Source organism: Lepidochelys kempii, chromosome 25, assembly GCF_965140265.1.
Source record: "Lepidochelys kempii isolate rLepKem1 chromosome 25, rLepKem1.hap2, whole genome shotgun sequence".
Lineage (NCBI taxonomy): Eukaryota > Metazoa > Chordata > Testudines > Cheloniidae > Lepidochelys > Lepidochelys kempii.
The window spans coordinates 6,653,763-6,666,726 of record NC_133280.1 but is presented as its reverse complement, the minus strand read 5'-3'; the positions used below and the strand labels follow the sequence as shown (position 1 = coordinate 6,666,726).

The 12,964-nt window shown below is 39.2% G+C and overlaps 1 protein-coding gene across 3 annotated transcripts in view; it reads left to right on the top strand.

The window, feature by feature from the left end:
* The window catches only part of AP3D1 (adaptor related protein complex 3 subunit delta 1), a 73,572-nt gene that overhangs the window by 24,345 nt on the left and 36,263 nt on the right, over nucleotides 1-12,964 (top strand). For 2 of the 3 annotated variants that reach the window (XM_073324264.1, XM_073324263.1), the window contains exons 2-6: nucleotides 6,829-6,924; nucleotides 8,240-8,320; nucleotides 9,297-9,377; nucleotides 11,253-11,360; nucleotides 12,700-12,829. In XM_073324264.1, coding sequence (XP_073180365.1) covers nucleotides 6,829-6,924; nucleotides 8,240-8,320; nucleotides 9,297-9,377; nucleotides 11,253-11,360; nucleotides 12,700-12,829 — 496 coding nt within the window. Of the gene's footprint in view, nucleotides 1-6,828; nucleotides 6,925-8,239; nucleotides 8,321-9,296; nucleotides 9,378-11,252; nucleotides 11,361-12,699; nucleotides 12,830-12,964 lie in introns of those variants that run through there. The other variant, XM_073324266.1, reaches the window with a different exon arrangement.

The following is a 12,964-nucleotide window of genomic DNA, read 5'->3' as shown; positions in this document are numbered from 1 at the left end:
ATGCATTGATCAGTTTCTCTGCTTACTACACATGTGCTAATTTGAGTTATATATAGCTGCCCGAAAGAATGGGACTTATTTGGTACTCTGAGTAACACAAGATGAACTGGGGTTTCTTTTCAAATTCTCCTTGTGGCAAACATCTTGTCACCAGACTTTTGCTGACATGACCTCTATTTGCTTCATAACAGAAGAATAAAAGCATAAATGAGCACTAAAATATAATAGCCCTGGTATTAATGGACCTCTAGCACTTTGTGAGACTTCCGGCCAGAAGCAAAATGAGTTGAGCTGCCAGAGCTTATTAATGGCAATTTAAATATATTTCTTATTTTGTTGTCTTTGTTTCACTGCACCCTTTCATTGTTAGATATGGGTTGTGAAAGAGGACACTGACTCACAATTTCATGAGAATGAAATCTGTAACAGCAAAGTAGGGGATTAGCTTGCATTTTCAAAGATAACTTTGGCATTCCAACAGTAAACTCTTAAATTAGATGTCAAGATTCCATGGATTTGTTTTGATATTGCCCCCTGACCTAAAAACCCCACACTTTATTTCCTTGATAAAAAACACTGAATTAACCTGTGGGTGGAAGTTGGGAGGATGAGTGAGGGCTGGCAAAGGTTTTCTGAAACAAAATACTCTTCAATAAGCTCTTTGGGGCAGGGACTGTATTTGTGTTGTGTTTGTAAAATGCCTGGGATAATGGAGTCCTACTCTATATGATTGGGGTCCCTAGCTGCTACGATAATCCAAATAATTCACTTTTAAGCATATTTATTCCTCAAATGTAAAAAGGCACACATTGGCCAAAATGAAAAGGTTGCAATTCTGTAAGTAAAACACAAGCACAATAATAGTCACTAGTTTACGAACTAGTTAGGCCTGTGTTTTTTGGACCTGCGCTTAGATTCTGATATATAGTAGAACCTCAGTGTTACGAGCACCTCGGGAATGGAGGTTGTTCGTAACTCTGAAATGTTCATAACTCTGAACAAAACATTATGGTGGTTCTTTCAAAAGTTTACACATGAACATTGATTTAATACTGCTTTGAAACTTTACTGTAAAGAAGGAAAATGCTGCTTTCCCTTTGTTTTTTTTAGCAGTTTATATTTATCACAGTACTGTACTGTTTGCTTTAATTTTTTTGCGGGGGGGTCTATGCTGTTGCCTGATTGCGTACTTCCAGTTCCAAATAAGGTGTGTGGTTGACTGGTCAGTTCATAACTCTGGTGTTTGTATCTCTGAGGTGCTATTGTGCTCCCAGATTTGTATGATTTTTCAGCACCTAATCTGTTAAAGGTTCAACCAAACCAATCCAAATGTGCAAAAACTCTCTTGATTTCTGATCTGAGAGGACAGGAGTACAAGGGTTGTAAAAATAGCCAATGTTCTGTGCTCAGTTTCATAAACTTCTGTAGCTTTCTGTCACTTTGATGCAGTGAACTACGGCACAACCACATTCACAAATATTAATTTGAGGTAGAAATCTGCGTTTTCAATTTTTAATGCTACAAATGAGGAAGGGAATTGGGAACTCAGGATTTTGTTTTTGTCAGTCATGTTTAGATTGAGCCCAGATATGTAAAAGCCTGTGTTCTTTTCTGTTTAGGAACCTGTTATGAAAACTTACCAAAGACACATGCAAGCCATTGAATCTTTCAATTATGGTTTTCTTTATTGACAGCGTGGGGGATATTGACTTTCTCACAGGGTGATGTTAGGCTTAATTTAATGTCCGTAAAGAGTTTTGAGATATTGCTAGGATGGTGTCTGTTTTCTTGGGCTGAGGAAGGAGGATCTGCATTGTAGTCCTGGCATTGAAAGCTAGCACTGATGTTGCTTGCCAAGATACAGGAACTAGATACACACGTGAAAGATTCAATGACACCTGTTCCAGCACACTGCTACATGAACATAAAATATTTAAGGCAAGGTACGATGTATTGCTTAAGAGTTCAGTCGCCCATCATTGTATAAGAGAAACTGTCAGCATCTCCTGTCAGTGCATATTTATAAATATCAAAAGTTTTTGTTTAAACTCTTAAATTATGTTTTCTCTCCAATCTGTCTGAATGGGATTGTTTTCTATATCGTCTTTCATACTGTGGATATTTGAAATATGTTTACAAAGCAATTATTATGATGCTCAAAATGCTATGTATGAAGGCAAACTTGCATCCTAGGACATTAAAACAGTGTGGGTGAGACAGTGAGGTCATAATGTTTAAATTCTCCCTAGATAGCCCTGTAGACAGAGGAAACCTCTGTAGAATGAATAACTTAATTATAGAGACCCAGTGGTTAAGGTTTCAGTTGAGATTTGTACTTTAAAGCAGGGCCAATCCCTCTGTCTTGGGCATTTATGAATGAATTTGGTCTCCAAATTTGGAACAATGATTAATAGGAAAATTTTCAATGTAATATTACTAAGCAAATGTTGGGCAGGCAAAGGAAACGTTTAAAAAAAAAACCTCCTTTTTAAAAAATGTGCTTTACTTTGCATTTTTGGGGGTTCCTCTAGCTAAGCAATCACAGTCACCACATGCTGCAAACTTCACCCTTACCTGTTCTTGAATTATGCAACTTTTGGACTTTTTAAATTTAGTAAAACTTTTTTCAACTTTTGCTTAATTTGGACTTGTTCATTATCTCATTTTATCAAAATAAACTTATTACAGCGTTAGGTGACATTGTTTCAGGCCTCAAGATCTTGTAAAGGTCTTTCAGCAAAGGTAGGGAAGTGAAGACCCGATATTTTGATTTTTAAAGGGAAATAAAGTACAAGGGTTTTGTTTAAGTTGTAAAAGGCTAATAAACTTTTTTGCTTCATAGTTCACCTTAAAGGGAAACTGTCCGTTTAAATCACATTATAAACACATTTCAGTATCACTGATACTAACAGTTTAGTTTGAGTGAAAGAATTTTAAGTGATCTCCTTCATTATTTATTTATGCTGTATTCTGTTTTGCATTTGTGTGGACAACGAAGTCGCTTTCACTTTGTTTTAATCTGCTTCATTTTAAAGTACTGCAAGTTAGAGGTTCCAGACAAAGCAGGGGGAAGTTGCTATATAAGATCAAAGCTTTACAGTGGGCATTTTAAATAAAAACTAGGTTTTTATTAACTTTTGCTTTTACAAAAACTGAGCTTTAAATCAAACTTGAATGTAACATCCCTTTTAAAACCCCTTTGAACATAGTTACAAGCTGTAGAAATGGAAGCCAAGTTCCAGCCTTAATTCATCATTCTATCTTTAAGTCAAGATTGTCCCTTTTGTTACTTTTATTTTAATCTTATTTTGAAAGAGAAATACTGATAGTAAAATAAATTACTAAATTACAAATGTATGCTACTGAAGCTTTTGTCTTGTATGATTTGCTTAAAAAGTATAGGGCAATTTTTTGAGATTCTTTTTTCCCTAAATGGCTTATATATGTGGAAGGGAGATAGCATTAATGCTTTCATTCCCCTCCAAACTTCTCACTGCACTACCCAATGGCTGCAAAACTGTGAGGGCTAGCTGAACTAACTAGAATCAGAAGTGATCAACTTCTGTTTTTATCTCTTGTAACTTACAAAGTTTGTAACACTTATTTTGTGAAGATGGTGAGCCAGCAGAACTATTCCCAGATGGATCTCTGCTTAGTGATCTTGTATCCTGACAAAGATTTCCAATGTAAATGGTGCTATACCTTTAACTATAGTTGTATGAATGGTCACCATAATGCTGCTGCTTTGGAATGTGAACCGCTAAATTAATACACCCTTGCTACTTGCCCTAACTAGGATCACTCCATGATTTGTTTTTGCACTACAAATGTCTTTTTCTTGTCTGGATCTGCTATTTTATTAAAAAAAGAAAAGGAGTACTTGTGGCACCTTAGAGACTAACCAGTTTATTTGAGCATGAGCTTTCGTGAGCTACAGCTCACTTCATCGGATGCATACCGTGGAAACTGCAGCAGACGTTATATACACACAGGGACCATGAAACAATACCTCCTCCCACCCCACTGTCCTGCTGGTAATAGCTTATCTAAAGTAATCATCAAGTTGGGCCATTTCCAGCACAAATCCAGGTTTTCTCACCCTCCGCCCGCCCTCCCCCCACCCCCAAAGAATAAATGGACACAAATCAGATGTCAAGAATTATAACATTCATAAACCAGTTGGAGAACACTTCAATCTCTCTGGTCACGCAATCACAGACATGAAGGTCGCTATCTTAAAACAAAAGGAGTACTTGTGGCACCTTAGAGACTAACCAATTTATTTGAGCATAAGCTTTCATGAGCTACAGCTCACTTCACGAAAGCTTATGCTCAAATAAATTGGTTAGTCTCTAAGGTGCCACAAGTACTCCTTTTTGCGAATACAGACTAACACGGCTGTTACTCTGAAACCTATCTTAAAACAAAAAAACTTCAAATCCAGACTCCAGCGAGAAACTGCTGAATTGGAATTCATTTGCAAATTGGATATTATTAATTTAGGCTTAAATAGAGACTGGGAGTGGCTAAGTCATTATGCAAGGTAGCCTATTTCCCCTTGTTCCCCCCCCCCCCCCCCCCAATGTTCTGGTTAAACTTGGATTTAAACTTGGAGAGTGGTCAGTTTGGATGAGCTATTGCTAGCAGCAGAGTGAGTGAGTGTGTGTGTGTGTCCCCGGGAGGGGGTGTGTGTGAGAAGGCCCACCGTGATTACCATGCACATTGTAGGGAGAGTGGTCACTTTGGATAAGCTATTACCAGCAGGAGAGTGAGTTTGTGTGTGTGGTTTTTGGAGGGGGGTGAGAGAACCTGGATTTGTGCAGGAAATGGCCCACCTTGATTATCATACACATTGTGAAGAGAGTTGTCACTTTGGATGGGCTATTACCAGCAGGAGAGTGAGTTTGTGTATGGGGGGGTGGAGGGTGAGAAAACCTGGATTTGTGCTGGAAATGGCCCAACTCGATGATCACTTTAGATAAGCTATTACCAGCAGGACAGTGGGGTGGGAGGAGGTATTGTTTCATGGTCTCTGTGTGTATATAATGTCTTCTGCAGTTTCCACGGTATGCATCCGATGAAGTGCGCTGTAGCTCACGAAAGCTCATGCTCAAATAAATTGGTTAGTCTCTAAGGTGCCACAAGTACTCCTTTTCTTTTTGCGAATACAGACTAACATGGCTGTTACTCTGAAACCTATTTTATTAAAGATAATACAGCCTCCCTACTTCACTATCTAGTGACTAAATCCCATGACTTGAACCACAAGTATCACTCCAGCATTCTAAAAAAAGGCCAGAGAACCGTCAGGATTATGCAGTAATTCCAGTATAAAGAGAAGAAATATTAAGTAATGGCAGCAGACCAATGGATTTCCATATCCAACATTTCTCAGATGTAACTTGCTTTGGAAGTAAGTCGCTAGGGAGAACTACGTATGAATACCAAATAATTCATATATCTGTTTTTGACTCGATTCCTCTGACAGTTAATTTATATAGAATTATAAATACCCTGGTGTGCATGTGACTTTTTTTAGGGAAGGCTTTTTTTCTCCTTTGAAATCTTGGGTAGTATCTTGTAGATGCCTTTATAACGTTATTTTAATCAGAGTTAATCATCATGAATTGAAAGAATATCTGACTGAATTAAAGCCAATGTATAGAGTAAAATATCTGCTTCAACAGACTTCTTAAAATGAAGTCTGTGTGCAGGAAGGACATGGCAAGTACATGATCCTTTAGAAAGAAAGAGTCTCCAAACATTTAGCTGTAATGTATCATTTGGTTCTTTGGAGTTTCTGAGATATACATATGAGTAAGCAGGTGCAAGAGATGTCAAATAATATAAAAAGGCAAAGTTATCCCTCTCTGACTGTAAAACTATCAAGGCAGTAGTCCATATACCCCTGTCTAAAGGGAAGAAATCAGATGAAATTAACAGTTGCTCCAGAATTACCTCCTAAAACTCTTCTACCCTGGCCCTGTGGTAGGAATAATGGTAATGTGGGCTGCATATTTGGGGTGCTGAATGTATAAATACGCAAAGAAAGACTGGGTTATTGGCTCCCTCTGGAGCTGGTGGCTTATTCAGCTTTATTGGGAAATCATTTGGGGGTGGGAAGACTGAGAAACAAATGCCTTAAGTTGCTCAATAGTGACCCCTTCTGCTGTGCAAGCAGTAGCATTGAAGGGCTCCAAAGTCAGTCCTGTCTAGTTTTCAGCCGGAACAATTGTGGTTGTGACATGGATAGTTAAAGATTTATCATGGAGGATTTGAAAACGGGATCCTCAATGTGTAGGGGGTTCTATTAAGAAAATATAACTGAGTAGCCTACAATTATTTTTAATCAAGGAAACTAATATTGTGCTTTCTATAGTGCCTGGCATCCTAAATTCTCTTGTCACGTAATAAACAATTGCCCAGTGGGGCAGATAACTAGTATGATCTACAAATGATGAAAGTAGAATCCTGATGCTAGACTTCTGCTCCTGCTGTTATATACACAACCTCCTAAAGCTTCTTTCCAGTTAAGCTTTTAAAGAGTGGCTCTGGGCTGAATTGATTTATTCACAGGAAATTGAAAGTAGATTTGAAGAAACATTTCAGCATACTTTTGGCTGTAACATTTAGCATGATGGTTTTGATTGGCAAGTAGTTTCTTCAGAATTGAATGCTTATCAAAACAGTGGGTTATTAAAATTTGTGATAAATTGGAAATGAGCAAACACACACTAAGGTCAGGTCCTGCTAAAGTACATGCAATCTGCAGAATGAAGAGTGGTTCATGTAACTGAGTATGAAAATAATAACTTTCTCTTCCCTCAGGCAAAGTACATCTCCCAGTGCATCGATGAGATTAAACAGGAGCTCAAGCAGGATAACATTGCAGTGAAAGCAAATGCAGTTTGCAAACTTACATATGTAAGTACCCTGCTAGGGTATAAAGTAACCATACCTTTTATTTTACTCTCTTGCTAACTGCCAACGGACTGTGAACTGTGCCTTCAGTTACTTTCCTTAATTTTACTTATGTAATATGACTTAAGCATATTTTCTGAAAGTGATTAAAAGGGTCACCAACTAAAAAAAATCACTCCTCTCTGGAGAATATTTACCTACTGGTGTTTACAGTATTTTTAGTGCTACTTGTATCTGAAAGGTTGGAGTTTCTTCATGTGTTTTGACAGCGCTTTGTACATAGAAGATGTTGCCATTTTTTTCTCTCTAGTCAGTCAACTTCTCTTTGCATGGGCCTTTCATGAAGCAGCAGGAAATAGAAAAATTATAAATACTTAATGTACAATAGGTTTAATACCCGAAATTACTCTTTTTGAACACTTGCTTAATTAAAAGGGACTTTTACTTGAAGCCTTTATACGGTAACTCCTCACTTAACGTTGTAATGATGTTCCTAAAAAATGCAACTTTAAGTGAAACGATGTTAAACGAATCCGGTTTTCCCATGAGATTTCATTTAAATGCAGGGGGTTAGGTTCCAAAGAAATTTGGGGGGGGGGGGCAGACAAAAGGCATTATATACTGTACTGTGGTTGGGAAGTGCTCCTGGCTTACCCACACAGCCACAGCCCGTTGCAGGCAAGGACGCTAGGAAGCACCTTCCCTGTAGCAGCAGTGGCAGCTTACCCGGAGAAGAACAGGCGCCAACTTTGCCGGGGGATGCTCCAGGCCCGCCTCTTCCCACCCCCACTCCACCTCCTCTCCAGAGCATGCCGCATCCCCGCTCCTTGCCGCCCTCCCCCTGAGAATGTCCTAAGCGCTGCCAAACAGCTGTTTGGTGGTGGGGGAAGCGCTCGGAGGGATGGGGAGGAGGCAGAGAAGAGGAACTTGTGCAATGCTCCCTTGTAAAGTCGCTGCTCTTCCACAAAATCTTACAAGCAGTGGACAGAGAAGGCAGCCAAACGACGTTATAAGGGAGCATTGCACAACTGTAAACGAGCATGGTCCCTAATTGAGCAGTGATGTAACTTTGAAACAACGGTAAGTGGGAGGATGTTAAGTGAGGAGTTACTGTATTCTGGGGGTGGGAGAAGATCAAATTAAATAGCCATGTGACTTTTCTGCTGTCCAGAACATATATTCTATAGTAGTATTACTGTACATCTTCTACCTGTAACAGTAACCTGTTTTTTTAAAAATTTCCTTGTTGTATTGGGTCTTGTATTTTGAAGTGTGATTCTTTTTTTTTTTTTTTTTTTTTGGGCTCCTTTTTCAACAGTTACAGATGCTGGGCTATGACATCAGTTGGGCCGCATTCAATATTATTGAAGTAATGAGTGCATCGAAGTTTACATTCAAAGTAAGTGGTCTGTATATTTGAGTATTCTGGCCAACGCATCCATTATCAGCTGTATCATTCAATATAGACTGAAGTCATCCTACCTTTGCTTCTGGCAGTCAGACAGGACATAAAACATCAACATTACTTTCTTCAACCAGACATGCAGGGTGTATCCTTGTTTGTGATAGCCCTGGTCTCTGTTCTTCTGTGTAGGTTGCTTAAGGCTGCTCATCAGTTGGTGTATTTTCTTTTATTCATTATATTTTTTTGGAATGTTTTTTTCATGAGTTAGCATCTGAGGCTGGAAAAGGCCACAGCCTAGCCCAGGAAGGCTGGACAAAGCTTCTAGGCTTCTAGCTGTTGCTAGAGTGTTTCTCAAGAGCCAGGAAAGTAGGCCACCTCTCCAAAAGAGCACTACCATTCCAGCCAGAATGAGGCAGAGGGTCTGAACCAAATCTGCCATATAACTGCTGCTGCTAGGCCACCAGGCAACTTTCTTTAAAGTAAATTCATTGCTGGTGAATGGTACTGAATTGACAACCCAAGAGAGTGAAGCCCTCACTCCACCTGGCACACTGGCAGCAGAAGTGCAGCATTTCCCAGTTCCCCCTTCTGATGAGCCTGTGTTATTCTCGGGGGCCATCAACAGTTAGAGTGAAGTTCAGGCTCCTTGCCTCCTTGAAGCCTTGACCTCTGTAATGAGATGGACAGAGGAGACCGTGCCAATTGGAGTGGTGGTTTTAAAACCCTTGTGAGGTAGCTAAATTAGACCCATTTTACAGATGGGGAAGTTCAGAGGTAAAGCGACTGTTCTAAGTGCACACAAGCAATTTGTGCAAGGACAGCTCTAACCATTAGATGACACATTCTCAGTATATAATTCTGTAATATTCTAATTCTGCTGAAGGATTATCCAGTCCAATCTTTTGAAGATTCTGTGGAAAATCAACACTTGTGAATGACTCATTTCCTTCTGTTTTTCCTAATTGTGCAGAGAATTGGTTACCTAGCTGCCTCTCAGTGCTTTCATGAAGGGACTGATGTAATTATGCTGACTACCAATCAGATTAGAAAGGTAAGGTATTCGCTTCAATAGGAAGGAATTCAGACTGTTGTAAGGTGTTTATTCCGTCTTCCCACCTGGCATCTCAAAGCTGTATAAAATCTGTTTAATATAGAATGTAGGTATGTGAGCAAAGTAGTTGTCATTTGGCTCACATTCCAGCCTGATACCTGAGTTTGTCAGAGATTGATCCGAAAATTGACAGCCATTGTCAGATTGTTTTCCCCTTGGTGCATGCCCAACTGTCCGGGCTTGTTCAGGGTGCAAAGTGAACATGAAGATCCTAACTTTTCTTGGTGCTTCCAATATCACACATGCTAACACAAGAAGTTAATGGGTGGGGAGAGTGCTGCAGTATCTGAAAGGAACTGTGTAATTACCTAGTTACAAATGAGCTGGCTTTTTGGATCCACGAAAGGCTGCTTCGTCCAGTGCTGACAGACCCTTGACCTTCTCCCACATAATTATACAGAAAACAGGTGAACAGCAGCTGTTTCCATTAAGGCTGTTTATTCTTGTACTAACATGCTCAAATGTGTTATCTTTTGGTTTGGCATGGCATTCATTTTGTTACTTGTACAACATGGTTTTCACTTGCTCCAGAGAAAATTAGCGGAATGGGATTGTGTTCAGACTCTAACCTAAAGAACCAGTGTTCTTCTTTTAATTATATTTTAAACTATGTTCAGGTCTGACAGATAAGTCCTTTATTTTATAACTGTTCAGCTCTTTGTTATGAAGACTCTGCTATACTGGTATTCTCTAAATCACATTTTGTTACACGTCTCTTCCATTCTTTTTATTGATGTTTTTGTATTAAAACTATCTTTGTTTAGGCTCTTCTATGCTCCATTGACCTAGCTACTGTGTATTTAGAAGAGGGGACCGTCACCTTGCCCAAAGCATTAAAACCAAAATGAACTGTAGAGCTTTCACTTTCATTCATTCCAAACTGTGATTTTAATATTATTGCCAGCCTAATCTTTTTCCTTCACCCGCTGTGGGGTGCTGAAATGAAGTGTAAATTGCACACTGCCCCAAAGTCTGAACTATGTCTGGAACTCCCAATCATTGGAATGGGAATCTTAAATATTAAGCTTGCAAGTTCATATGGAAAACTTCATGCATTTTTATTCATGTTTTTATGCACGAATTGCCATATTTTTTAAGGACTGATCTTTTCATGACTGCTTTGTTTTAAAATCCTTGTCAGAATAAATTAAGGTACCAGTATAATGCAAATCTTAAACAGTCCTCTCAAATTGGAAATATCTAAGAGTATACAATATTTAATAAAAACAAAATAAAGAGAAAATTGACAAAATATGTATTCTGCAGTTTACCTGGTATCCTGTCTTTACTGCAAAGATAAACTGTAGTTAATGGGGACTTAGAAGACTACACTTACTATATTAGCTTAGCTGTATAGGAAGGTTAAACCAGGACACTGTAGCAAACAATGGGCCCCACTGAAGTCAATGACAAAACTCCCACTGATTTCTGTAGGGTTAAGATTTCAGTCAAGATTTTTAATGACCCTAAACACTAGGAAAAATTTCCGTGTTTTCCAGAAGCATATGCAGCTTCTGAAATACCATGTGTGTTGCACTCCCAATATTCTCTAGTTTAGTTATGTAGATTACATGTATTAAACTAGTGCCTAACCATCTCCGAGGATGAGTACTAATGAAGTGACAGTCTTATAAAAAAAATCAGATAAGTAAATCCTCCCAAACCTGTCAGAGCAAATATCCTATAGAAAGGAAGCTCTGTTCTGTCTTTGTTAAACAGGGCAGTTTTATTCATTTATGTTTGAGATGTTTTTCTTTTACCCTGAGTTTTCTTTGAATAAATCAGAAGTTTTTAACCCTGTCTTTACTCTTTTAGGATCTGAGTAGCCCTAACCAGTATGATACTGGAGTAGCACTGACTGGTTTGTCCTGTTTTGTTACTCCAGATCTTGCCAGAGACTTGGCAAATGACATCATGACTCTGGTGAGTTGATAAAAAGTGAGCAAACATTTTTTCCATATGATTGTCTAGAATATATTTAGACTATTAGAAGCATACTCTTCCTTGTAAAATTTAAGAGTGCTATGCCTGAAAACTTGATAATTGGTTGTTAGCAGTTCTTGTGTCTCGGGAGCTTTACAGCTCCTGACTTGTGTAATCTCTTTCGCAGTTCATATCACAAAGTTAGCAAACTAATTGTGCACCCAGAGTTCATTTTAGAAACTTGTCCAAGTGGGACCACAAACTACCAAGAACAAGTAGGTGATGTGCTTTTAAAGTGAGAATCATGCACTGACTTCATTGCTATGTTGGGTCAGGTAGTATAGTCCTCTTCCTCTTCGTCACTCCTACCACTTCACCATGCTCAGCTTGGCTCTTGAAGAGGAAGAGCAGCTTTGAGGACTTGAGTAACTCAGCCAGAGGTTAGGGGTCTATTACAGGAGTGGGTGGGTGAGGTTCTGTGGCCTAGAATGTGCAGGTCAGACTAGATGATTATGATGGTCCCTTCTGACCTTAAAGTATCAGTATATTAGGGGTGATGTTGCTGGTATAAGATGTGTTTTGTCCTCTTTCACGATGCGTACTCCGTTCAAGTGTTATTACCATTGTATGCTTCAGATGGGTCAGCAGCACTAGGTTTGCATTTGGGTGACCCAACCCCTTCAGATAGGGTATGGTAATGGAGATAAGCATTAATACATCCAGTGAGATTGCTACCTCCATAGGTGAAGGTGCTATTTAATGGTGAGGGAGGAGCAGTTTGGTTAAACAAGTTCTTTGATGTTTGAGACTCTGCTTCTTTCCTCTATCCTATGTCACTATATTAGCTTGATTGCGTCTTATCACGTCTGCCCCTGTTGGCTGTACTTGAGACTGGATATGTTTCTGCCTTGAAGATCGCTGTTTGATGCTACTTGTTAGATTGAATAATAGGACTGGTTGAGTGCAGTGAATTTAAGAACAAGGTGACTGGCAACCTCTCTTTATCCTAGGCCAGTAGGGAGTACGTGCTCTACAGCACATTCAGAGTGGGAGTCTTATGGTTGATCCTTGAACCCTGGTCTTTTGTAAATCACACATCCTTGGCCAGCCCAAAGGGACTGCTTTGACTATTTGTTTTGACGTGCATGACTGACAATGTTTTGCTTTTTATCTTAAAATGCTGAGTGCACTAAAAGAGCAGCTGCATGGAAAGACTGCCCAACAGAATCAATTTTTATAGGTATTGCTGTGGAGGCGTTGACTAAAAATGATATCTTGAAAGAAACCTCTTGGGAAAGTGAGCATGTTAAGAGTCTGACTGTGGTTGTTTCACTAACAGATGTCTCACACAAAGCCTTATATCAGGAAGAAGGCAGTGTTAATCATGTACAAAGTGTTTTTGAAGTACCCTGAGTCCCTCCGTCCTGCATTCCCTCGCCTTAAAGAGAAACTGGAAGATCCAGATCCTGGTTAGTGAATTTTAATAAGCTACTATTATTGCAGAACGGGACCTTAGTGAAGACATGACGTTTTAGTGGCGGTTGATTCCTGAGAGGTGAGGTGAAGGTAACTGGTTACATGTTATAAGTTATTGCTGTACCTGT